This window comes from Xenopus laevis, chromosome 5L (genome assembly GCF_017654675.1).
Source record: "Xenopus laevis strain J_2021 chromosome 5L, Xenopus_laevis_v10.1, whole genome shotgun sequence".
Classification (NCBI taxonomy): domain Eukaryota; kingdom Metazoa; phylum Chordata; class Amphibia; order Anura; family Pipidae; genus Xenopus; species Xenopus laevis.
The window spans coordinates 16,435,396-16,462,642 of record NC_054379.1 but is presented as its reverse complement, the minus strand read 5'-3'; the positions used below and the strand labels follow the sequence as shown (position 1 = coordinate 16,462,642).

The following is a 27,247-nucleotide window of genomic DNA, read 5'->3' as shown; positions in this document are numbered from 1 at the left end:
AAATGACATCACTACTCACCGTTTATAACTGATGACATCAGAACTCACCGATTATAAGGATATAATTTACAAGATACTCATGGCTTTTGTGTATTATATAGAAATGATTTCAAGACAGTGAACCGTACAGATATTCTGCAAGACAGTGAACCGTACAGATTTTCGGAAGACAGAACAATGTAAGTGACATCCTATAGTGTGCCGATAAAGAGAAGGATTACTGACCTCTAGCAGAAAACAAAAATCCTTTCTGTGTCTTACAGCATATAAATAACATTAGTTACATATTCTCTATGATGTGTGAAGCCTAAACCTACTTTCCTAATACAGCCTGGACCGAATATAATCCCCCATGTTCCTCTTTATCTGAACTTTGAAACATTCAACTGGGCCAGAATAAACCTGTCTGCAGTTATCAGAGAGCCACCCACCTGGAGCAGAGATTCTTCCTGACATATCAGCTTGGGAACGCCTTGGTCCAGGTGGAATGTCCATGGCACCTTTATGTCAGATAAAGATAATTATTACCATGGAGTATTTAGTTTTATGCTGCATAATGTAACACATTTTGAAAATATTGTAGTGATTTATCTAGTGCTCATTGACTGCTAGTATGCTGCCATAAATGCAACCAGCTGCAGCCAATCTGAGAAGCCACACAAGTGAGTTAGCTGATACATTCATACATGTGGGAAACACTGGGGGTAATTTATCAACACTGGGCAAATTTGCCCATGGGCAGTAACCCATGGCAACCAATCAGATTGCTGCATTCATTGTTCTTCTTGCAGCTGGCTTTAAAAAGCTAATCAATGTTGATAAATGAGCCCCACTCAGCACTAAGTTTGCATTGCAGCAGATTTGTGCCCCGGACTAGCAGGATAAAAGAAAGGTTGCAAATTGCAGTCAATACCATGCAGGCCTGACATTCTTGAGACAATGTTCTGCAGTGATGACCTCAGGCCCTTTCTGCAACAACATTGACTGGAGTGAAAATCTGCTGTGTGCAACAGAATGTTATTTACCAAAGTCACCTTTAGGACCTTCAGATCTACTGAGATTGGCAGATGATGACCTTCCGGATACATCCATCGTTAGAGGAGGTGAAGGATTTCCCCCACTTACAGGGGAAGGTCCAAACGAGCCATCTCTGCTCAGATTACCTTAATTAATAGAAAATGAAAATCAATCAATATAGCGGGCATTCAATTATCTTTTAAAAAAAAAGTGATTTAAAGTAATAAAAATAAAATGCAGTGTTGCCCTGCATTGGTAAAACTGATGTGTTTGCTTCAAAAACACTACTATAGTTCATATAAACACGCTGCTGTATAGCCATGGGGGCAGCCATTCAAGCACAGGATACACAGTAGATAACAGATAAGTACGACTATAGTTTATATAAACAAGCTGATGTGTAGCCATGGGGGCAGCCATTCAAGCACAGGATACACAGTAGATAACAGATAAGTACTACTATAGTTTATATAAACAAGCTGATGTGTAGCCATGGGGGCAGCCATTCAAGCACAGGATACACAGTAGATAACAGATAAGTACTACTATAGTTTATATAAACAAGCTGATGTGTAGCCATGGGGGCAGCCATTCAAGCACAGCATACACAGTAGATAACATAAGTACTACTATAGTTTATATAAACAAGCTGCTGTGTAACAACGGGGGCAGCCATTCAAGCACAGGATACACAGTAGATAACAGATAAGTACTACTATAGTTTATATAAATAAGCTGCTGTGTAACAACGGGGGGCAGCCATTCAAATGAGAAAAGGCTCAGGTTACACAGCAGATAAGCTCTGTACCACATAATGGTGTTATCTGTTATCCACTATTTAACCTGTGCCCTAAAGCTTTTTTTTCAATTTCTGCCATGGCTACACAGCAGCTTGTTTATATGAACTATAGTAGTGTTTCTGATGCAAACACACCAGTTTTACCAGTGCAGGGCAACACTACATGATATTTTCATTACATTATACACTTAATTTTTTGTGGACAAGTGGACCTGTCACCCATAAATAAAAATCTGTATAATAAAAGTCCTTTTCAAATTTAACACAAAATTTGTTTTTTTTATTTAGGCATGCATACTGTAGCTGTTGTAAACTCATTTAAAAATCTCAGCTGTCAATCAAATATTGCCTACTCCTCCTCTATGCCTTAGGCATGCAATTACTTTCACTTTCCATTCAGCACTTCCTAGATATCACTGCACTTCCCACAGTGCCCCTCTCTCTTCACCATTTAATTGTGTAACCAGGGCATGGGGATGGACATCAGGTCCCCCATTCTGGTGCACAAACAAGATTCTGAGATGATACAAGGCTTGTCTTAATAACAGTGTCCACAAAATGGCTCCTGCCTGCTTGTTATAATTATGAATTCCCAGACTGAAGGAAACAATATTCGAATAATTTATATAGTGTAGTTAAAGTTTATTTTGCTTGACCAATGTGATAAAATAGGATTTGGAATAATTTTTTCGGATGACAGGTCCGCTTTAAGGAGCAGGGAGGAATGTCACAGATACTACATTTCCAGATAAGCACAGGCAGACTGGACTAGGGGGTCGGAGTAGGGGTTGCCACCTTTCCTGAAAAAAAACCCGGCCTTCCTATATATTTAGCATTTTCCTATTAATAACATTGGTATCAACCATCATTTTTACCGGCCAGGCCGGTAAAATACCGGCCAGGTGGCAACCCTAGGTAGAAGGCAGAGAAGGTACTTGCCTGGTGCCCCCCCAGCTTTGTGCCCTAGGCACGTTCCTATTCTGCCTACCCCTAGTTCCGACCCTGAGTACAGTTCCACATTAATACGTTACACTGACAAGAATTGGCTATGGGTCAATCACACACACACATCACACAAAGAGAGTAAGGCAAGCTGGAAACTGGTGAATAGGTGGCCCTAGCCCAAAAAAGAATTTGGCTGAAATTTTGGGGTGAATGTATTCAGTGTTTTGGATAACCATGTTATGATTATTTATACATTTGTAATCCTATGTTTTATGCTTATTACCTCTCTTTACTGGTTGCTGATGCTCTGGCCTTCCTGGTGTTGGTTTCACAATGGCAGGTCTCTGGAGCGCTGTAATTCTTTGGTTGGCTTCAATTAATCTGAAAAAAATGAATTATAAAAAATTGATGTACACTGTTCACGTGTCGGATAGAGCATAACCTTACGTGTTAGTGTGTTCTCTTACTTCTGCCTGAGGTTTGCACACTCTCGTTTCTCTTCTGCCAAGGTTCTCTCCGCTGACCGAGCAGTGAGCTGAAACATAGGCAGCAATTGAAGGGAATAAAATAGTCATATGCAATAGCAATTACTCATCATAACCATTTGCAATAGATCAAACTGCACTCAAATAAAAAACATTTGATCGTTGACAGTAATTACTCTGGGATGAGCAGGAAGGCTCGCTGGAACAACTGTGAGAAAAAGTTCCTTAAAGGCTAATGACAAAAAATGACATTTCATAGCTGTGTCTGAAATCAATACTCAGACCCGCTACATCCAAAAAAGTCCACTTTTTTAGAATATAATTGATTAAATGATGTGATTTGATGACAGGAAGTTGTGGCAGTTCTATTATAATGCTCTTTTTTTAGCAACATGATATAAACACTGATAAACATTCTAATGCTCTGGACTGGCAGTAGGATAGTTCTAATCTAGAGGAGACAGATCTACAAATGCTATTACTAATCAAATGTCAGTGAAAACACATAAATGGTTAAATAAATACTCTATAACTTTTTTTACTGAACTATATTTAAGGTGGAGATAAGTAATACACTCACCCAGTTTTCATGTGCTTTCTTTTCATGGCCTGCAATCTAAAAAAACAAAACAAAAAGAAGAATTAAGCAAAACAGTAAATGTTCATTTATTTTCTCTGGAATATGGAATACAGAAACCTTCCTAATGATGCCTCAGGCTTAAATGAAATGTGTGTAATTATAAGGGCCAGGCAGGCCTGTCATGGCACAATCGATGGTCCTAAAGGTTAAAGGGAAAGTTTTCCTTCAGATTTATTTAGGCATTATGTAGATTCGTGGTAAAACCTGCTACTTCTACATAGTTCTAAAGTGTCAAAACACAGGACTGAAGTATTTCTGGTTATATCGTTTGTTCTTCGGGGAGATTAGTCGCCCAGCAACAAATCTCCTCTACTTCTTCGCAGACTACAATGTAAATTTCCCGCGGGATGGCAATTGGTGTGCTTTGTTTTCCGAAGTTGGCCGAGGTTGCCTTATATTCTAGCCGGCAGGAAGTCAGTTGCCGAAGAAGAGGCGATTAATCGCCGGGCGACTAAATCTCCCCGAATCTGAGCGTGTGTCTCTGCCCTTAAATACTGTACTTAAATAACATGCAACCAGATGACGAGAATTTTAGAATAATTTAAAGGCGTTTAACTGGTTGTAATTCCACCAAAGCAACAAAGAGAAGGAAAGGTAAACCTCCATTGGAGAGCTAAAAAGGAAACACTGTATGTAAGACAAACTGCCCATTACCTGATTTTTAAAGGCCCTTTCAGTTTTCTGCAGTTCCTCTTCCATTTCCTGAATTCGTTGCCTACAAAATCAAATAAAATTGGCCAATTGTAAAATGACGCAGGCCCTACGTAATCCCAAATTTCACTTTCCTTATCGGAACTCCATTTACATCAGTAATTATTTGTATACTTGATTATCAGTTCAAGTGACAATTTTACTCCTTCACAGTTTCAAAACACAAGCAAAAAAATACTTACTTGTAGATTTTGACTTCTCCTACGGCCTCAACGGCCTTTTCATCAGCCAAATTCAGCTTTTGCTCTTTATCTTGGCGCTCATATTCCTCCTGTGTAAGTTTCCTAGAACAAAAAACAATCTTAGTCTCCTATTTAAATAATTAGATATGTACAGTGAAAACACAGAGGTACCCAAAATGCTGGTGTAGTAGATATGAGTTAAGGTTAGATTTTGGTTAATTTAGGGAAAGAATGGACTCACTCAACAGTCAAATTATACTGTCTTATCCTGCTGTTGACCCGTGTACAGTCATATGAAAAAGTTTGGGAACCCCTCTTAATTCTTTGGAGTTTTGTTTATCATTGGCTGAACTTTCAAAGTAACAACTTCCTTTTAATATATAACATGCCTTATGGAAACAGTAGTATTTCAGCAGTGGCATAACGTTTTTTGGATTAACAGAAAATATGCAATATGCATCATAATAAAAATTAGACAGGTGCATTTGGGCACCCCAACAGAGATATTACATGAATACTTAGCTGAGACTTTTACAAATGTAAAAGCCTCTAGACACATCCTATAGCCTTTGATGAGTGTCTGGATTCTGGATGTTGGTATTTTTGACCATTCGTCCATATATAATCTCTCCAGTTCAGTTAAATTTGATGGCTGCCGAGCATGGACAGTCTGCTTCAAATCATCCCATAGATTTTCCATGATATTTAAGTCGGGGGACAGTGACGGCCATTCCAGAATATTGTACTTCTCCCTCTGCATAAATGACTTTGTAGATTTCCAAGTGTGTTTAGGGTCATTGTCTTGTTGGAATCTCCAACCCCTGCAGCGTAACTTCAACTTTGTGACTGATGCTTGAACATTATCCTGAAGAATTTGTTGATATTGGGTTAAATTCATCCGACCCTCAACTTTAAAAGTGCCCCAGTAGTCAAAGTGCCCCAGTAGTCCCTGAACTAGCCCCACAGCCGCACAGCATGATGGAACCTCCACCAAATGTGACAGTAGGTAGCAGGTGTTTTTCTTGGAATGCGGTGTTCTTCTTCCGCCATGCAAAGCGCTTTTTGTTATGACCAAATAACTAAATTTTTGTCTCATCAGTGCAAAGCACTTTGTCCAAAATGACTGTGGCTTGTCTAAATGAGCTTTTGCGTACAACAAACCACTCTATTTGTGTTTGTGTGAGGGCTTCTTTCTCATCCCCCTGCCATACAGATGTTCTTTGTGCAAATTGAGCTGAAATGTAGAACGATGTACAGATACACCATCTGCAGCAAGATGTTCTTGCAGGTCTTTGGAGGTGATATTTGGGTTGTCTGTAACCATTCTCACAATCCTCTGCATAAGCCGCTCCTGTATTTTGATTGGCCTGCCAGACCTGGGTTTTACAGCAACTGTGCCTGTGGCCTTCCATTTCCTGATTCCATTCCTTGAAACTGACAGTTTAAACCTCTGAGATAGCTTTTTGTAGCCTTCCCCTAAACCATGATACTGAACAATCTTTGTTTTCAGATCTTTTGAGAGTTGCTTCGAGGATCCCATGCTGTCACTCTTCAGAGGAGAGTCAAACAGAAGCACAACTTGCAATTGGTCACATTAAATACCTTTTCTCATGATTGGACACACCTGCCTATGAAATTCAAGGCTTAAGAAGCTAATCCAACCAATTTGGTGTTGCCAGTAATCCGTATTGAGCAGTTACATGCATTCAAATTAGCAAAATTACAAATTTTTGCACAGCCAGTTTTTCACATTTGATTTAATTTCATACAACTGAATACTGCTTCACTAAAAAATCTTTGTTCAGAAAACTCCCCAGTACTCGGTTGTTCCTGGGAAATGTAAGACCTACCACTGTTATCTTTTTTGTTGAAAGTGGAGTAAATTATTATGCAGGCTGAGAGGGGTTTCCAAATTTTTTCATATGACTGTATCTCTAATTCACCAACCCAGGTTTTTTTGTTTTTTTTTTATATCATGCTCTGAAGAAGGATTTGCATATTCTATCATTTTATTTCAAACTGCCTGCAAGACAGCAGCTCTCACTTTTATGTTTCTATGTTCCCCCATTCCAGACTCTCAGACTCTGCTGGGATCCCAAGTGGTTCCATGGGTGAATTGTTTTCCATAGTACCATATGTAAAACGTATCAAACTAAATATGCTGTGCCCCCATCTCCTTACGTACTTTTGCAGGGCCATCTCCTTCTGCTGGTACAGTTCAGTAAGGATTTCAACCTTCTGGCGCAGAGTTTTGTATTCGTTGTCCAGGTGATTCTTGTCTGACTGCATAGCACTGCTGTCGTGCTGAAGTTGCTTAATTTGTTCTAGATAAGAGAGACACATATACATTTACAACTGCAGCTTTGATGGGTTTTCACCTATAAAGTAAGAAAATCAAAATAACAACCAGCCAAAGTGTGTTGGCCCCATCACTGCTTATGTAGACTGCCAAAACATGAAACATCTGATGTCATCTGTAACAGATACAACTAGACTTTTTCATAATAGCGTAGCACCCCTTGCATCTTGAATTTTGTCATGTGGAGGAATTATTTTGTTAGGTGCTTTTCACTTAGGGTGTCAATCAATTGCTATAGATTGCAAAGTCTCTGTATCAGACACTCATGGGGGAATGCAATCATAAGCTTAGCCAGTCAGAGGCTCTGCATGGAACATGTCTCTAAGTTTATTCCCTTCTACATCATAATACAACTAATTGATAGTGATGGGCGAATTTATTCGCCAGGCGCGAATTCACGGCGAATTTGCGCGTTTCGCCGCCAGCGAATATATTCGCAAAACGCCTGCAAAAATGCGCCGTTTCGCGAATTTTTCGCTGTTTCGCGAAATTCGCAAATTTTTCGGCGAAGCTAAACGACGCAAATTCGCCCATCACTACTAATTGACTATAATTATTTTTAATGCTGGTAAATGGCACAAGGGTCACCAGCCAAGGGCAAAGTTGGGCACACACAAAAGGATCAGCTCATATGCTAAGGTTAAAAAAAACACCGACGTTCTGGGCCACACTTGGCTGATAAAAAAGTCATTGGTAGACGACTGCATTTACAAGAAGATGTCATGTCGCTCATCAAGGAATCAGGTTGGCAGCTTAAATAAATGTTGTAATGGCCTGCTTAAAGGAGAACTAAAGCCTAACTAAAGAAGTAGCTAGAAACGTTGTATATTATGTTTTGTGCTTCTGTACCAGCCCAAGGCAACCACAACCCATTACCAGTAAATCAGTGTCTCCAAAGATGCCCCAGTAGCTCCCCATCTTCTTTTCTGCTGATTCACTGCACATGCTCTGTGCTGCTGTCACTTACTGAGCTTAGGGACCCACTCACAATATACAGTACACATAGAATAGAAATGTCACAATATAAGGCTGATTAGTAATTAATACAGATAATTACTACATGGCAGCACAGAAACCAGTGCAATTAGCATCAGAATTTAATAATCAGCAAACCTGTAGCATCAGCTTATATTACAGGGGAAGCTCATTTTCTGCTGGATAATTAGTGACGAGCCCTAAGCTTAGCTTCTCAACAGCCAATCAGAGCCCACTGAGCATGTGAGTGTCACAGACACTTTCCAAGATGGTGACCCCCTGTGAAAAGTTTGAAGTCCTGGATCATTGCTGCTATTGATAAGCTGAAACTTTAGGCTGGTGCAATAAGTTCAGTATATACACTATGGCATTTGTAGCCATATTTATGTTTAGGGTTTAGTTCTCCTTTAAGGTGATAGAGTAGGTGACAAGGGAGTAATAACAATTCAATTTACTTGTTCAATCACTAGTTGGTCACAGACCAAATCAATAATTGGTCTAATAAAGGTTTAATGGTTTCAAGGTGGACACAGCAGCCAGTAGTACAGATGTCCAGTAGATGTCTACCTTCAAGGTCATGTCGTGCAGAAACCTCATCTGCCAATTTTCTTTTGTAGAGGTCTTTTTCTTCCTCAATTATGGATAATGTCGTTTTTACCTAAAACAAGGGAGATCAGGAAACAGGTTATAAAAAGTAAACGAGTGTTGGAAAAGAAAAGGAAGCTAGAATAAGCAATCAGCTGCTGGATGCAACTCAAGGCCCAGGGAGCAGGGATCAGAGGTTCTTCCTGGACCCCTTGAAGTCACATTATCTGCTCCCTAATGGTTTCATATGTTGTCCTATTAAAGGAATTGTTCAGGGTAAAAATAAAAACTGGGTAAATAGATAGGCTGTGCAAAATAACAAAGATGTTTCTAATATAGTTAGTTAGCCAAACATTTAGGGATTGACTGTTGCATACTGCACCTTAGAGAAATAAACAGAACCTATCACAAAATGATGTTTGATAATGACTAAAAGAAGGAGTAGGAAGTCAGTCATCAAAATAAAGGCAATGGTCACAATCCAATTGTCTCCTTCACAGACAATATGTTGTTAAAGGAACAGTTCAGTATAAAAATAAAAACTGGATACATAAATAAAAAATGTTTCTAATATAGTTAGAAAGCCAAAAATGTAATGTATAAAGGCTGGAGTGACTGGATGTGTAACATAATAGCCAGAACACTACTTCCTGCTTTGCAGCTCTCTTAGTTTTCACTGATTGGTTACCAGACAGTAACCAATCAGAGACTAGTGGGGGGGGGGCACATGGGTCATATCTGTTGCTTTTGAATCTGAGCTTCATGCCGAGGATAAATTGCAAACTCACTGAACAGTTATGTCCCATGTGGCCCCCCTTATAGTCACTACAGCCTTTATACATTACATTTTTGGCTAACTAACTAGATTAGAAACATTTTTTATTTACCCAGTTTTTATTTTTATACTGAACTGTTCCTTTAACAACATATTGTCTGTGGAGGAGACAATTGGATTCTGATCATTACCTTTATTTTAATGACTGACTTCCTACTCCTTCTTTTAGTCATTATCAAACATCCTTTTGTAATAGGTTCTGTTTATTTTTGTAAGGTGCAGTATGCAACAGTGGATCCCTATGGAAACCAAACAAATAAAGTCCAATCTCATACTTACCCTTGAGACATCCATCATTTGCTTAATCTGCGTTTTCATTTTCTCCTTCTGCTTCTCTAAAAAGAAACATTCCAATAAGCGCAGATTAGTTGTATAGATTCTGTTTCCTCTGAATCTAAAAATGTGTCCAACACTCATGGCTTTCCTTATGGAAGTGCTTGTTAAAGGGGAGGTGAACTATGTTATAGAACGGCTGATTCTAAAAAGGGATGCACCAGTATTCGGCCAGGATTTGACCTTTTTCAGCAGGATTCGGCCGAATCCTTCTGCCCGGGTGAACCGAATCCTAATTTGTATATGCAAATTAGGGGCGGGGAGGGGAATTGTGTGACTTTTTGTCACAAAACAAGGAGGTAAAAACTGTTTTCCCTTACCACCCTAATTTGCATATGCAAATAAGGATTCGGATCACTATTCTGCGGAATCTTTCGCAAAGGATTCCGGGGTTCAGCCGAATCCAAAATAGTGGATTTGGTGCATTCCTAATTCTAAGCAACTTTCCAATTGGCCTTCGTTTTTTCCTTCTTTTTTTTTTTTTTTTTTTATAGTTTTTGAATTATTTGCCTTCTTCTTTATAGTCACTGCTACTTTTTATTGCTCATCTTTCTATTCAAGCCCTCTCCTTTTCATGTTCCAGGCTGTCATTCAAAGAGAGCTGCCGAATAAAAAGCTAAATAACTCAAAAACCACAAATAATGAAAATGAAAACCAATTGCAAATTGTCTCAAGATATTACTCTCTACATCATACTAAAAGTTAATTTAAAGGTAAACAACCCCTTTAAAATCCTCAAACAAAAAACTGTTTTAAAAGAAAGACCGGTAAATAAGTGACGTGGCACAGATGAAAGAGAAAACCAGAAATGTAAAATCTGCAGCCAGCACACTTGCAAGAAAACAAAAAATGAGTTACCTGGAACCTCTCCGTTTGCTAATTCCCCTGTCTGCTGCCAGCTACCATCTTCTACCATTGTCGAGTCCTCTTCAAGCTGTTTTAGTTGCATGATGCAGTTGGTCAAAACCTAAGGATCAGAGATTAGTGAAAATAAATTAAAGGTAGATTACTGGGCCAATAACAATAGCTCTAATAGCATCACTCAAACCAATCAGGGCACTGCCACCATTCTATCATACCACTGCACTTTAGTCAATTAAAGGGCATCTATATCTGTTTGTCACATGGATTTGTATTAAGGAAATATTAAAAAGTTTTTTTGCAATTTCAGCTTTGCCTAAAAAGCTATTTTCCAACTACTAGCGAGCAACAAGCCTCCTAATGATCTCAAACAGGGCTACTACTCTATTGTAATTGAAAAGACAAACGGGGAGGGGCAGTGACCATTCTGCGGCCAATTTGGCTGCTAATTTTAAGTCTTCCCAAGAACGAAATTTTACATTTTTCAATACACCGAATTGAGCCATTTCTTGGTCACAGTATCCTACTATCCAGGCAATGATGCTTCCATAGACAGATGGCCTACCTCAATCTCATTTTCTTTGTAGGCCAGGGATTCCTCCAGATCTTTGTGAGACTTCTGCTGCAGCTTTATCTGCTCATCAAGTTCTCGCTGCCTTTCACTCCACCCTTCAGCTTCTTTCAGCAGCTTGGCCATAATGGAATAAACAATTATTTTAGTGGAAAGTGATAAACAAAAGCAAAATATACCCCTTGTGCAACATGTGTTTCACTAACAAGTATTTAAGTGCAGGCCAAGAAACAGCCCCTATGCTCATATGTGCCGTCTTCTGTGTCTGTACCCGAAGCCTCTTTACTCGGGTAAGATACAGAAAGCAGATTTCAGCACTAAAATATTCAAGTTTCAGCACTAAAATCAGTTCATTGGAGCACATTTATAAACACTGGGCAATTTTGCACCTGGGCAGTAACCCACAGCTACCAATCAGTAGCTAGCTTTTTTTAGTCATCTGCAGGTTGAACAATGAAAGCAAACCTCTGATTGGTTAACATGGGTTACTGCTAGGTGCAAATTTGCCCAGTGTTTATAAATAAGCCCCAGTGTTTCTTCAACAACTGGGCTGACACAGAGGCTTTGGGTGCAGACCTCTTGTATCAATTACTGGCTGTTTTGTTTTTCTATGCAATGTGTATTTTTATTGTATAGATCCATTTATTTTACGGTGATGTAGAACACGTGGGTACTTAATACAAGTGCATAAATGAGAGCAGATATTCTTATGCCCCATGATAAAACTATACTACATTTACATTTTATGATCTTCTTCTGTTAACATCAACAACAGAAGAATGTACAATCCACTTAGTGGTATATGCTGATCATCTACAGACCGTTCCCATAGGACGACCTAGTTAGACCAAGACTGTCTGCTTTAGTGTTTTGCTCAGGAAGGAATTTTCGCACATACCTGCTCCTTTGTCTCTTTGAGTCTGGAGTTCTCATCCTTAATACTGCGCAGCTGATTTAGCTCTTTTGCCTCTTTCAGTTTTACTTCATTCAGAGCTGCTTGAAGCTAAAAAAACAAGTAGAATATATATTGTTTATAAAGAAAAAGCATAATCCCTTTGCGTATCCATCAATCTTCATAAGTCATCACTAATGGAACTATGTCATGATGTAAATGTTGGGCTAACTGCTGTCGTCATTAAGAACAAGTTCTTTAATTCAAAGTGGCAAGTTTAATATCAAACCTTCCATCACCCATATCCAGACTGAGGGTGATAAGAGTTGCAGCCAAAGCTTAGCATGAAAACAAGTAGTAAAGGACGTCTTACCTCTGACAGTTCAACTGTGTGCTCCAAAAACGTATCTTGAAGTTTTTCTATGGATTTCTGACCCTCACTGATCTGTGGTGAAGATTATTAAAAAAATAAATAAATTAAAACAAAAGAAAAAACTCATATCCTTTAAAAATAAATGAAACAATCAATAGATATTCTTTCCTGATTAATCTAATAAGTTACAGAAGGCAATATATAGAATATTTGACACATTTATAGTAAGATTGCAATGGCACCTAATGGACCAATAAAACACGCTCACATTCTCTAGGGCTGGGGTACTACTTTCCATAGACGGCAGCTCTGTGCAGTTTATGTTTCACCCACTCATAGCCATTAATGATTTGTCTGGTTTCTTCATTTGCACAAGAAGTACATGACCATGTAATGTCCTACACTCCAGGGTAGTGCACCCTTTTACCTGGGAGCAGATGAGAAGTAGGGCCATGGAGGATAAGTGAGTGAAGAAACAGCTAAAAACCATAGATGTATAGGGATAATCTACATGAGAAGCAGCACTATAGATACATATTAGATAAAAGCATTTGGGGGCCTTCATATGCTCTTTGACCAATTATCTTAATAATGTATCTAATGTTTCTTAAAGGAGAATTCAACCCTTAAGTTGAAAAACCCTACCCCTCCACCCTACATAGACCCCCCTCCCTCCTCCCACCAGCCTAAGTGTTACCCCGGGCAAATGCCCCTACGTTTTACTTACCCCTCTGTGCAGATTCAGGCATCGGAGTTCACAGGCGCCATCTTCCTCTCTTAGGAAATCTTCAGAATGAGGCCAGCATGTCGGCACATGCGCAGTTGGAGCAATTTTCTGATTCGCGACAACTGTGCATGCGCCAAAACTCACGAGAATTGCAGAAGCGCCGGCCTCGTTCCGAAGATTAACAAATCGGCTGAAGATGACGCCCGTGAACTCCGATGCCTGAATCTGCACTGAGGGGTAAGTAAAACATTAGGGTCATTTCCCCCAGGCTGGGGGGAGGAGGGAGAGGGTCTATGTAGGGTAAGTTTTTTTAACTTTAGGGTTGAATTCTCCTTTAAATATTCTAGAACATATAGACTCTAGAGAAGTAGAAAGGATATACAGAGAGAGGGAGAGAAAGAGAAAGCCCTTGCATGCTTAAGGAATGCTCTCCAGTCAAATTGATGAACGACAATTCATGGCCACAAGATGTGCCGTTTTGTGGTCTACGGAGAAAACAACAATGGCTGAGCAATGCAGCATATCCCTGCTAAAATAAATTAAAAAAAAAGCAGAAAAGAAATGCTCTACTTACAATAATCTGGTGGGCCACAATCTATTATTATTTAAAGGAAAATAAACAAAAGATAAAACTTTGCTGGCAAATAGGATATATTTTCCCCTTAATATTAAAGAATGTTGTCATTCTTCTCTCACCATTTCCTGTTTCTTCTTGTTCTGCGCTTTCTGAGAGGCTATTTCGTTCATTAGGTTCCTCATTTTTGACTCTAAACTTTTGTTAGAGTCCTTTATCTCCTTAATGGTGGCCTGGAAAAGCAAGGTTGAGTATAAAATCAACGTGAGTAAAACTTCAAGGCACTAAACACACAGACAGATTTCAATCATTAAAGGGATTCTGATTTTTATGATGTATAGTTTTATTTCTAAATTACACTATTTACACTGCAAATAATTCACTCTACAATATAAAATTTCATTTGTGAACCAACAAGTGTATTTTTTTAGTTGTAATATTGGTGTGTAGGTGCATCTCAGGTCATTTTGCCTGGTCATGTGCTTTCAGAAAGAGCCAGCACTTTAGGATAGAACTGCTTTCTGGCAGGCTGTTGTTTCTCCTACTCAATGTAACTGAATGTGTCTCAGTGGGACCTGGATTTTACTATTGAGTGCTGTTCTTAGATCTACCAGGCAGCTGTTATCTTATGTTAGGGAGTTGCTATCTGGTTAGCTTCCCACTGTTCTGTTTTTAGGCTGCTGGGGCGGGAAGGAAGGGAGGGGTGATATCACTCTAACTTGCAGTACAGCAGTAAAGAGTGACTGAAGTTTATCAGAGCACAAGTCACACGACTTGGGGCAGCTGGGAAACAGACAATATGTCTAGCCCCATGTTAGATTTAAAATTAAATATAAAAAAAATCTGTTTGCTCTTTTGAGAAATGGATTTCAGAGCAGAATTCTGCTGGAGCAGCACTATTAACTGAACATTTTTCCCATGACAGTATCCCTTTAAAGGCATAGGATTATAGAGCACTCGTGAAATCCTAGGGTCTGTTGCAAAGTTCATTACTAACCTTGGAAACAATTTCATACTATATGCTCATAGTCACAACTGGTTTTAACTTCTAAAATTGCCATATAACATTGTGGCTTGCACTATTGCAGCTAATCTATAGGCAATAAAATGACTCCGTAGCTTTCCTTCTCCTTTAAATAGTGGACAACAGATAACACCATTATGTTCTACAGAGCATATCTGCTGTGTAACCTGAGCCTTTTCTCCTTTGAATGGCTGCCCCCATTGCTACACAGCAGCTTATTTATATAAACAATAGTAGTGTTTCTAAAGCAAAGACAACAGTTTTACCAGTGCAGGGCAACACTGTATAATATTTTCTTATATAAACTTTAAAACACTTTCATTTGATGTTACTGTCCCTTTTAGTGTCTCATTAGATATGGGTTTTCTGGGTATAGGACCCACTGCAAACTGTGTTGATCACTATTTCCATACGAGTACAAGAAGTGCATTGCAATGGGTGCTTGGTGGACAAGAAAATGACAATTAATGGTGTCACATTGCTAGCACCCCCTATCCCAAGTAAAAGAGCCCCTCAGCTCTGGCCTAGATGAAGAGGTCAGGTTGCTCAATTAAAAATGATTTACCTGGAGAGCTGCAGTTTCAGCAAGCAGGTCAGTGCTCTTCTTCTGTGTAGCGGACTCTGACTCTTTGCCTTCCTTTATCTGCGTGCAAGAACCATCCGCAGTCATTTAGACAAAAAGAACTAAAACGGGCACAAAATAAAAGCTCCGACACCAGTTCAGTAATTACCTTCAGTTCATATTCAGATATTTTTTCTAAGGCCTCGCTTTTTTCCTTCACCAGATTTGCTATTTTCTCTGCAAGCTGCTTTTCATGGACTGAAATGAAGAAATAAGACATAGCTCAGCCTATGCGTGTTTCTATTCAGCCTATACGTGTTTCTTTTCAAACATCTCCAGCAGGTACAGGTATGGGACCTTTTATCCAGAATGCTCGGGACCTGGGGTTTTCCGGATAAGGGATATTTCTGTAATTAGGATCTTCATACCTTAAAGGGGAAGGAAACCTAGCCGGCGCAAACCCCCCACCCCCCCCTCCCGTTTGTTGCCCCCCCTCCCTCCTCCCCCCTGGCCTACCCGTCCCGCTGGGCAAATGCCCCTAACTTGTTACTTACCCTTCTGCGCAGGTCCAGTCCAGGGAGTTCACCGACGACATCTTCTTCCACGCGATCTTCTTCCTGCTTTGAACGGCGCATGCGCAGTAGGAGCATTTCGCCGGTATGATCTACTGCGCATGCGCGTGACTTTTGGCGCATGCGCAGTAGATCCGTACCGGCGAAATGATTCTACTGCGCATGCGCCAAAACGCCGTTCACAGCAGGAAGAAGATCGCGTGGAAGAAGATGTCGTCGGTGAACTCCCTGGACTGGACCTGCGCAGAAGGGTAAGTAACAAGTTAGGGGCATTTGCCCAGCGGGACGGGTAGGCCAGGGGGGAGGAGGGAGGGATGGGCAACAACGGGAGGGGGGGTGGGGGTTTGCGCCGACTAGGTTTCCTTCCCCTTTAAGTCTACTAAAAAATAATTGAACATTAAATAAACCCAATAGGCTGGTTTTGCTTCCAATAAGGATTAATTATATCTTAGTTTGGATCAAGAACAAGCTAATATTTTATTATTACAGAGAAAAACATAATTTGGATTATTTGAATAAAATGGAGTCTATGAGAGACCGGCATCCCGTAATTAAGAGCTTTCTGGATAACGGGTTCCCATACCTGTATCTATGACTGACTCAACACATTCTTTGTATTTGGGCAGGAGCTTGTTATTAGCCCAGCCACGTTAGACAGTCGTCCCGTAATTCTGAGCTTTTTGGATAACGGGTTTCCTGATAACAGATCCCATGCCTGTATAACGAAATAACCTTTAGATATGAGAAGGTTTCTGTTATTAAGTGAGTTTTTATTTATTTCACCTATAAACATTCAGGAATACATATTGGGCATGGGGACTATAAACCAACATACTTCCAAACATATGAATATTCTTACATACTGGTGTTCCAATACCATTCTACCTGTTTATGCAATCCAATAATGATTGAACCAGGAATTCCTCAGCTGTAGGCGTATCAATATTTTATCTTAGAGAAAGGGAAAAAGAAGCACACCCTACTTCGGCTTCTGCCTTTAAAGAAACAGTTCAGTGTAAAAATAAAAACTGGGTAAATAGATAGGCTGTGCAAAATAAAAAATGTTTCTAATATAGTTAGTTAGGCAAAAATGTAATGTATAAAGGCTGGAGTGACTGGATGTGTAACATAATAGCCAGAAGACTACTTTCTGCTTTTCAGCTCTCTAACTCTGAGTTAGTCAGCAACTTGAAGGGGGGCCCACATGGGGCATATCTGTTCAGTGAGTTTGCAATTTATCCTCAGCATTCAGCTCTAATTCAAAAGCAACAGATATGACCCATGTGATCCCCTTCAAGTCTCTGCTTGGTTACTGCCTGGTAACCAGTCAGTGTAAACCAAGAGAGCTGAAAAGCAGGAAGTAGTGTTCTGGCTATTATGTTACACATCCAGTCACTCCAGCCTTTATACATTTCATTTAAGGCTAACTAACTTTATTAGAAATTTTTTTTATTTTGCACAGCCTATCTGTTTAGCCAGTTTTTATTTTTATGCTGAACAATTCCTTTAAAGCATTTATTACAGCATAAACGTGGCACAAGTTTTCGGGGACAACCCCTTACTGCACCTGAGGAAGGGGTAGTCCCCAAAAGCTTGTGCCATGTTTATGCTGCAATAAATGCTTTAAAGGAGAACTAAACCCTAAAACTGAATATGGCTAAAAATGCCATATTTTATATAGTGAACTTATTGCACCAGCCTAAAGTTTCAGCTTGTCAATAGCAGCAATGATCCAGGACTTCAAACTTGTCACAGGGGGTCACCATCTTGGAAAGTGTCTGTGACACTCACATGCTCAGTGGGCTCTGAGCAGCTGTTGAGAAGCTAAGCTTAGGGCTCGTCACTAATTATCCAGCAGAAAATGAGCTTCCCCTGTAATATAAACTGATGCTACAGGGCTGATTATTAAATTCTGATGCTAATTGCACTGGTTTCTGTGCTGCCATGTAGTAATTATCTGTATTAATTACTAATCAGCCTTATATTGTGACATTTCTATTCTATGTGTACTGTATATTGTGAGTGGGTCCCTAAGCTCAGTAAGTGACAGCAGCACAGAGCATGTGCAGTGAATCAGCAGAAAAGAAGATGGGGAGCTACTGGGGCATCGTCGGAGACACAGATCTTTACTGCTAAAGGGCTGGGGTTGCCTTGGGCTGGTACAGAAACCCAAAACATAATGTACAACATTTCTAGCTACTTCTTTAGTTAAGCTTTAGTTGTACTTTAAAGGCAGGAGCAGAAGTATAATGTGCTTCTTTTTTCCTTTTTCTTAGATATTATCATCATGTTGGGCTTGAAGCAGCCTGGGATTGAAGTGCTGTGCCGAAGATAAACTGTTTTTGGTATCAATATTTTAGCCAGAAAGAAAAGCCATACACCCCTATTTGATTTCAGATCAATAACTTATCGGTATCATGCCCCTTGAAATATAAAATAATGTGGGAAATTAAACATAAAATAGTTACCTTGATAAATTCTGCTTTTGACCTGAAACAAACAAAAACAAATGTCAGGGACTAAATAATTTTTAGAAAAAAAAAAGCAAAAAAAAAAAAATTGAGTGAGTTCATTATGCAGAGCCTTATCTGTACAGTAAATATTAGACTGACGTGGCTGAGCCAGTGGAACATTTCATCTTTAACACGTAGTAATGTTAGACTTTATGTACACAAAGGATGAGTTTGTGTCTCCATTCCAGGTCTCTGGACATACAAAGGCAAGATTTCAGCACTTTGATTATTCGAAATTATTGTGAGGTTTGAGGGACAGTATAAAAAGAATCTCTCAGCCCAAAGTTTCTGCTGGTGCCGATAATTTAAATTAAAGGGATTCTGTCATGATTTTTATGATGTTGTTTTTATTTCTAAATGACATGGTTTACACTGCAAATAATTAATTCTACAATGTAAAATTTTATTCCGGAACCAGCAAGTGTATTTTTTTTATTTATAATATTGGTGTGTAGGTGCATCTCAGGTCATTTTGCCTAGTCATGTGCTTTCAGAAAGAGCCAGCACTTTAGGTTGGAACTTCTTTCTGGCAGGCTGTTGTTTCTCCTACTCAATGTAACTGAATGTGTCTCAGTGGGACCTGGATTTTACTATTGAGTGTTGTTCTTAGATCTACCAGGCAGCTGTTATCTTGTGGTAGGGAGCTGTTATCTGGTTACCTTCCCATTGTTCTGTTAAGGGGGGAGGGGGTGATATCACTCCAACTTGCAGTACAGCAGTAAAGAGTGACTGACGTTTATCTAAGTCACATGACTGGTGCACCTGGGAAACTGATAATATGTCTAGCCCCATGTCAGATTTCAAAATTTAATATAAAAAAATCTATTTGTTCTTTTGAGAAATGGATTTCAGTGCAGAATTCTGCTGGAGCAGCAATATTAACTGATGCGTTTTGCAAAAAAAATTTCCCATGACAGTATCCCTTTAAGCCACACATATGATCATGGAATGGAAATTGGGGCTGTTCTGGGCTCTCTGACAATAGCCAATTAAGTTAGAAACTTTGTTTCTTTTTCTGGCTGTTCAGTGCAGAGAAAAACGGGACTTTCCAGTACAAATGAGGGACTGCAGGTTGAGCTGTCAAAAGAGGGGCGGTCCCCCTAAAAACAGACAGTTGGGAGGTATGCAAGAGGGTTTCAGTTAGAGATGCACCAAATCTACTTTTCGGGCTCCGGACGAATCGTGAAAGATTTTCCCAATACCAAACCGATTCCTAATTTGCATATGCAAATTAGGGCCAGAAACAGTGGACGAAAATGTTTTTTTACTTCCTTGCTTTATGGCAAAGTCACGTGATTTCCCTTCCCACATCTAATTTACATTTGCAAACTAGGATTCACCTTTGTGTTAACTTTTAATATGATGTAGAGCAGGGGTCCCCAACCTTTTTTACGCATGAGCCACATTTAAATGTAAAAAAGAGTTGGAGAGCAACACAAGCATGAAAAAGTCCATGGGGTTGACAAATAAGGGCTGTGATTGGCTGTTTGGTACAGGAGGTTCTGTTTGGCAGTACATCTGGTTTTTATACAACCAAAACTTGCCTCCAAGACTGGAATTCAAAAAAAAAAAACCTGCTTTGATGCCACTGGGAGCAACATCCAAGGGGTTGGTGAACAACATGTTGCTCGCAAGGTACTGGTTGGGGATCACTGATGTAGAGAGTGATATTCTGAGATAATTTGCAACTGGTTTTATTTGTTTTTTTTTAATCAGCAGCTCTCAAGTTTGCAATCTCAGCAATCTGGTTGCTAGGGTCCAAATTACCCTAGCAACCATGCACTGATTTGAACAAGAGACTGGAACATGAATAGGAGAGGTCCTAATAGAAAAATGAGTAATACAAAGTAGCAATAACAATACACCTGTAACCTTGCAGAGCATTTGTTTGTCCTGTGACTGGCTAACACAAAACAACATCTTTACCAGGAGTGCAATGTTTAGGGAACAACTAACCATAATTACAAGTCAGGACAGGTTAGTCATTCTTAATTAGGTCACAGCTAAATATCTGTGCCTGCTGGAGCTCCTGGCCATTCTGCTCATTACATAAGAAAGCTTTATAGTCCAGCTCCCTGAGAAAGTGAGCAACATAGGTAGGTGCTCCTGAAGGTATGGGACCTGTTTTCCAGAATGCTCGGGACCTAGGGTTTTACGGATAATGGATCTTTCTGTAATATGGATCCTCATACCTTAAGCATTAAATAAACCCAACAGGCTGGTTTTGCTTCCAATAAGGAATAATTATATCTTAGTTTGGATCAATAGTGCGGGCCGGCCGATACCCGCGGGTTTATCGCACATCACTATGGATCAAGTACAAGGTACTGTTTTATTATTACAGAGAAAAAGGAAATCATTTAAAAATGTGGGTTATTTTGATAAAATGAAGTCTATGGGAGGCAGCCTTTCCGTAATTCTGACCTTTCTGGATAACAGGTTTCCGGATAACGGATCCCGTACCTGTATATGCTTATTTATATAACACTGCAGTGGGATAGACAGTGCAAAGGAGGAAGGAGGTGCCTGCTTACAATCCAACTGCCAGGAAAACATAATGGGACACATTTACTTTGCTCGAGTGAAGGAATAGAATAAAAAATAGGGATGCACCAAATCCAGGATTTGGTTCGGGATTCGGCCTTTTTCAGCAGGATTCGGATTCGGCCGAATCCTTCTGCCCAGCCGAACCGAATCCTAATTTGCATATGCAAATTAGGGGCAGGGAGGGAAATTGCATGACTTTTTGTCAGAAAAAAAGGAAGTAAAAATGTTTTCCCCCGTCTCACACCTAATTTGCATATGCAAATTAGGGTTTGGATTCGGTTCGGTATTCGGCCGAATCTTTCGCGAAGGATTCGGGGGTTCGGCCGAATCCAAAAAAGTGGATTCGGTGCATCCCTAATAAAAAAAACTTCGAATTTCGAATGTTTTCTTTGGCTACTTCGACCTTCGCCTACGACTTTGAATCGAGCGATTCGAACTAAAAAACGTTCAACTATTCGACCATTCGAAGTACTGTCTCTTTAAAAAAAATTCGACCCCCTACTTCGCCACCTAAAACCTACCGAGGTGCAATGTTAGCCTATGGGGAAGGTCCCCATAGGCTTTCCTATGTTTTTTTGGTTGTAGAAAAATCGTTCGATCGATGGATTTAATCGTTCGATCGAACGATTTTTCATTCGATCGAACTAATTGTGGTAAATCCTTCGACTTTGATATTCGAAGTTGAAGGATTTACATTCGGCAGTCAAATATTGAGGGTTAGTTATAAATCTGCCCATCTGTGTCCCTGGCAGCAATCAAAAACATGCCTCTGCGCCAGTGTTTATATTTATACGGATGACTACATATCTTCAATTTGAAACCTGCTGCTGTGGGTATATCCTGAAAATGCACCAACGCAGCACTTGGAGGCAAAATAATTAAAAAAAAAAAATTGGGTAGTTTATTGAATGAAAATAGGGAATTACAGAAACGGAGGCCAAATACTTTGGTATCTCTATTGAAATCAAGGCAACTAATATTGTCCCATAAGATCTGTGAACTGTGAACTGCGAGGTGCGAGGTGCCCGGCTGTGACATTTTTTCAGCGTTGCAGCTTAAATGTGTTACACATATAAAAATAAAGGACACTCACCGATAGGCAGGTTCTCCAGAACAAAATGAAAACAGTTATCAGTCCAACGAGGCCCGTAACAATTACGGCTTCCCATTGCAGCCCGTGGAAATCAGGACCGGGTCGGATATCCTCTGGCAGTGCTGAAATTAGCTGAAATAAGAGAAAGAGCAATGAATTTACAAATACCCCACAGGCAGTAATACTCTTCAGGCACAAATCTATTTGCAAACGTCCACATACAGATGTAATGCATTTCCGACAAAAACTGGAAAATCCAACCCAGCATATTAAATTTATTTAGTTCTGAGCAGTATTCTGCTACTTAAAGGGGTTCACCTTAAAGGAATTGTTTAGTATAATAAAAAAAAACTGGGTAAATAGACAGGCTGTGCAAAATAAAAAATGTTTCTAATATAGTTAGTTAGACAAAAATGTAATATATAAAGGCTGGAGTTACTGTAAGTCTAACATAACAGCCAGAACACTACTTCCTGCTTTTCAGCTCTCTTGGTTTCCACTGATTAGTTACCAGACAGTAACCAATCAGTGACTTCAGGGGGGGGGCACATGGGTCATAACTGTTGCTTTTGAATCTGAGCTGAATGCTGAGGATCAATTGCAAACTCACTGAACAGTTATGTCCCATGTGGCCCCCCTTCAAGACACAGACTAACTCACTGACTAACTCGGAGTTAGAGAGCTGAAAAGCAGGAAGTAGTGTTCTGGCTATTATGTTACACATCCAGTCACTCCAGCCTTTATACATTACATTTTTGGAAATATTTGGAAGCAAAACCAGCCTATTGGGTTTATTTAATGTTTATATGATTTTCTAGGTATGAAGATCCAAATTATGTAAAGATCTGAAAACCCCCAGGTCCCAAGCATTCTGCTAACACAGTTATTAAAGGGGTGGTTCACCTTAAAGTTAATTTTTAGTATGTTCTAGAATGGCCAATTCTAAGCAACTTTTCAATTGGTTTTCTTTTTTTTTTTTTATAGTTTTTTAAATATTTGCTTTTTTCGTCTGACTCTTTCCAGCTTTCCAATGGGGGTCACTGAACCCATATGAAAACAAACTCTCTGTAAGGCTACACATTTATTGTTATTGCTAATTTTTATTACTCATCTTTCTATCCAGGCCTTCTTCTATTCGTATCCCAAGTCTCTTATTCAAATCAGTGTATGGTTGCTAGGGTAATTTGAAACCTAGCAACCAGACTTCTGAAACTGCAAATCGGAGAGCTGCTGAGTAAAAAGCTAAATAATTTAAAAACCACAGATAATAAAAAATAAAAACCAATGGCAAATTGTCTCAGAATATCTCTCTCTACATCAGGGGTCCCCAACCTTTTTTTTACCTGTGAGCCACATTCAATTATAAAAAGAGTTGGGGAGCAACACAAGTATTAAAAACAGTCACTGGAGGTGCAAAATAAGGGCTGTGATTGGCTATTTGGCAGTTCCCTTTTTGGACTGACAGCCTATAGAAGGCTCTGTTTTGCAGTACAACTGTTTTTTTTTTGTAACCACAACTTGCCTTCAAGCCTGGAATTCAAAAACAAGCACCTGCTATGAGGCCACTGGGAGTTACATCCAAGGGGTTAGTGAGCAACATGTTGCTCGCGAGTCACTGGTTGGGGATCACTGCTCTACATCATACTTCAAATTAAGTTAATTCAAATTGCCATATGCCGAGCAGATGTCTGTTTTGCGTAGATACTGACCTGAAGAAGCTTTGAGATAAAAAGAGAATAAAAGATGGGCAGAGAGTTCTCAAACTCTGTGTCTGCTCCTACTACACTCAGTGTTGGGGATGAGGAAGCGGTGAGGTCCTCCTGATTCATTAAATCCATAGTAGGCTTGGGTATGCAGCTAATTCTGGAGACGTCGGGCCATGAAGGTCTTTTCAAAGATCAATACAGGGAGATTATCATAGTGTAGTGTCTGATGGACACAGCCACACTCACACTGGCACCAAACAACCAGCAAGTGAAAAACCCCGGACACAACAATTCCAGCAAATAAAAATTTTCCACTGCTCACATTTCTCTTCACTACACCAATTATCCGTCTCAATTTCCTTCTCCTATTTCAGAATAAATCCAGTTAAATTGTGTGGCAACTCCCTATCCACCAAGTAATGGTACATAATAAGCATGTGCCTAATCCAAGTTAAGCTTCCAATCATTTTAAGCAAAAAGGAACAGGAATACAAATTAAGACACACAGGCACCCCACCCTGCAACATTATGTTTACCTTTCTCTGTTCTAGACCAATCTGAAACCTCGATCACACACAAAAACCAAGCACTTGCCCAATCAAAAACACAGATTGTAGCAGATCCACATATAGCAATACATAGTGCTTGACTCACCCACTTTCTATTCATTCCTAATGTATTTTTAGAAGTGTATTTATGGGTGAAAGTTAGAGTTCAACATTAGATAAATGTTAGGAATCCCATAAAAAGTGGGCGAGTTTTTCTGCGGTGAGCTCTAATATCACACTTTGATAAATCTGCCCCATAGCCGGACAAAGAAGCAAATGCCAACTCCACTACATGTGACACACACACAACCCGACAATAAATACATAGGTACTGGCACCTCCCCTACAGATACATATCCTTCCTTATAGGGGTTGTTGACCTTTGAGTTAACTCTTAGTACGATGTAGAGAATGAGACAATTTGCAATAAGTTTTCATTTTTTATTATTTGTGGTTTTTGAGTTATTTGGCTTTTGATTCAGTAGCTCTCCAGTTTGCAATTTCAGAAATCTGGGAGCTGGGAACCAAATTACTCTAGCAACCATGCACTGATTTGAATGAATCAATGGAATTTGAATGGGAGAGGCCTGAATAGAAAGATGAGTAATAAAAAGTAGTAATGACAATACATTTGTAGCCTTAAAGGGCATTTGTTTTTAGGTGGGGTCAGTGACCCCACCCATTTTAAAGCTGGAAAGAGTCAGAAGAAGAAGGCAAATAATTTAAAAACTATAAAAAAGAAAAAATGAAGGCCAATTGAAAAGTTGCTTAGAATTAGCCATTCTAAAACATACTAAATGTTGTCTTAAAGGAGAATTAAACCCTTCCTGAAAAAAACCCTTACCCCCCACCCCACGTAGACCCCCCCCCTCCTCCTCCTCCCCCCCCAGCCTAGCTGCCCCCCCAGGGAAAAGCACCTAACTCTATACTTACCCCCCCTTGTGCAGATTCAGGCTTAGGAGTTCACAGCAGCCATCTTCCGGGTCTTTGTAAGTAGAGTGGGAGACGGGCGAAGCAGCGCATGCGCAGTTGGAACAATTTACCAGTTTGCAACAACTGCGCATGCGCCGAAATGGTCGGAAATTGCCAAATTGCCAGAAGAAGAAGATGGTTGTGGTGAACTCCGATACCTGGATCTGCGCCGAGGGGTAAGTATATAAAGTTAGGGGCATTTCCCGAGGGGCAGCTAGGCTGGGGGGGGGGAGGGGGGTCTACGTGGAGTGGGGGGTAAGGGCGTTTTTTCAGTAAGGGTCGAATTCTCCTTTAAAGGTGAACCACCCCTTTAGTAAGACATATACACACACTGCCTATAACAACCCCGTGCAATACAAAGCCACATTTACACTGCACTCCTCTCCCGTGAGAGATACATACACACCAGGTCCAGACTGAGAATTAAAAATAGTTTCTGGTATTTCAGCTACACAGAGGCCCAAACAACCCCCACCAGCCCACTAAATACTGACTTTCTATGGCACCTTATAGCAGCCCCTCTGGCATTTGCCAGAGCCCATATATTGCCAGTCCGGGCCTGATACACACCATTATGCGTGCACACACACACACACACAAACTGCCAGTTCATGATATACTTACATGTACATTTCCAGCTCATCCCATTATATACAGTTATACACCATACACTGCCTGCTCATCCCATATATTATATATATATACACATATGCTGCCAGTTCACTCCATTATACACACATAAACACTGCCAGTTTATTCCATTATACATACACACATAAGCACACTAAGCTACACACACACACACTACCAGCACTCCATTCTACACTCAGTCAGATCATCCCATACACACTGCCAGCTCATCTCATTATAGACACACACTGCCAAATCACACCATTCTATACACAAACACACTGCCAACTCATTATACACACACAGCGCTCACCTTCACTACCCACTCCCTCAGCTGCATTGAACTTCTCCTCCTGTCACAACAACTCGTCACCACTGTGTGATCTCTCCTCCAACCGGACGCATCACACCCCAGCGAATACGGAAGCATTTTAGGGCATTGTCAGAACATATGCCCTGTGTGAGCTCTCCTAACGAAGAAGTATTCCGACTCGCCTCTTATTATACTCACTGATCCCAAGAGGTTGCAGTCACACCTCCGTGCTGCCCACATATGTAGCAATCTCCCCCCTCGTGGTTTGATCCTCCCTCCTCAGCCCTCTTCATTCAGCCCTCCCACCTCAGCCCTCCGTGCTCAGCGTTCAGCTTGTGAGCTGGGGTTGTCAGACTTGAGCACGAAGGGCTGAGGGGGGAGGGTTTTTTTTGTGGTTTTAAAGTTATCTGCAATTGCACTTTTTATTTTTCCCTTGCTGACTGAAGACAAATAATTGAAAAACTATAAAAATAAATAATGAAGACCAATTGAAAAGTTGCTTAGAATTAGCCATTCTATAACATACTTAAAGTTACCTTAAAGATGAACTGCCCCTTTAAAGGGTAACCACCAAAAAAATAAGATAGAAGACGTATAATGCTATGTAATGTTTCATTAGGCTGTGGTTTTAAAGTTGTCTGCAATTGCACTTTTCATTTTTCCCTTGCTGTGTTCTGGTTCTGACTCTTAATCAGATCTTCAGGTCTGCTAATCAGCTGGATTCTGCTACATTTTTTCAGGAGTCACAGACTCAACAGTGCAGACAATATAATCAACTTTCAATAGCAATTGTATTTACAAGTACAATATAAACTAGGGATGCAACAAATCCAGGATTCGGAGGATTCTGCATTTTTCTGCAGGATTCGGCCTGGTAGAAACAAATCAGAATACACATTAGGG

General features: G+C 40.0%; 1 protein-coding gene across 5 annotated transcripts in view; it reads right to left on the bottom strand.

The window, feature by feature from the left end:
- LOC108716472 (transport and Golgi organization protein 1 homolog) overlaps window positions 1–27,247 on the bottom strand; it is a 55,881-nt gene that overhangs the window by 7,251 nt on the left and 21,383 nt on the right. For 3 of the 5 annotated variants that reach the window (XM_018262630.2, XM_041562556.1, XM_018262632.2), the window contains 19 exons: window positions 22,176–22,307; window positions 18,491–18,512; window positions 15,620–15,708; window positions 15,454–15,531; window positions 13,987–14,097; window positions 12,564–12,635; window positions 12,197–12,301; window positions 11,293–11,415; window positions 10,725–10,833; window positions 9,813–9,868; window positions 8,681–8,771; window positions 6,965–7,103; window positions 4,780–4,881; window positions 4,541–4,601; window positions 3,827–3,862; window positions 3,229–3,296; window positions 3,045–3,142; window positions 1,026–1,163; window positions 432–500 (listed from right to left, as the gene is read on the bottom strand). In XM_018262630.2, coding sequence (XP_018118119.1) covers window positions 432–500; window positions 1,026–1,163; window positions 3,045–3,142; window positions 3,229–3,296; window positions 3,827–3,862; window positions 4,541–4,601; window positions 4,780–4,881; window positions 6,965–7,103; window positions 8,681–8,771; window positions 9,813–9,868; window positions 10,725–10,833; window positions 11,293–11,415; window positions 12,197–12,301; window positions 12,564–12,635; window positions 13,987–14,097; window positions 15,454–15,531; window positions 15,620–15,708; window positions 18,491–18,512; window positions 22,176–22,307 — 1,699 coding nt within the window. The remainder of the gene's footprint in view (window positions 1–431; window positions 501–1,025; window positions 1,164–3,044; window positions 3,143–3,228; window positions 3,297–3,826; window positions 3,863–4,540; window positions 4,602–4,779; window positions 4,882–6,964; window positions 7,104–8,680; window positions 8,772–9,812; window positions 9,869–10,724; window positions 10,834–11,292; window positions 11,416–12,196; window positions 12,302–12,563; window positions 12,636–13,986; window positions 14,098–15,453; window positions 15,532–15,619; window positions 15,709–18,490; window positions 18,513–22,175; window positions 22,308–27,247) is intronic. The other 2 variants (XM_018262631.2, XM_018262633.2) reach the window with 1 other exon arrangement.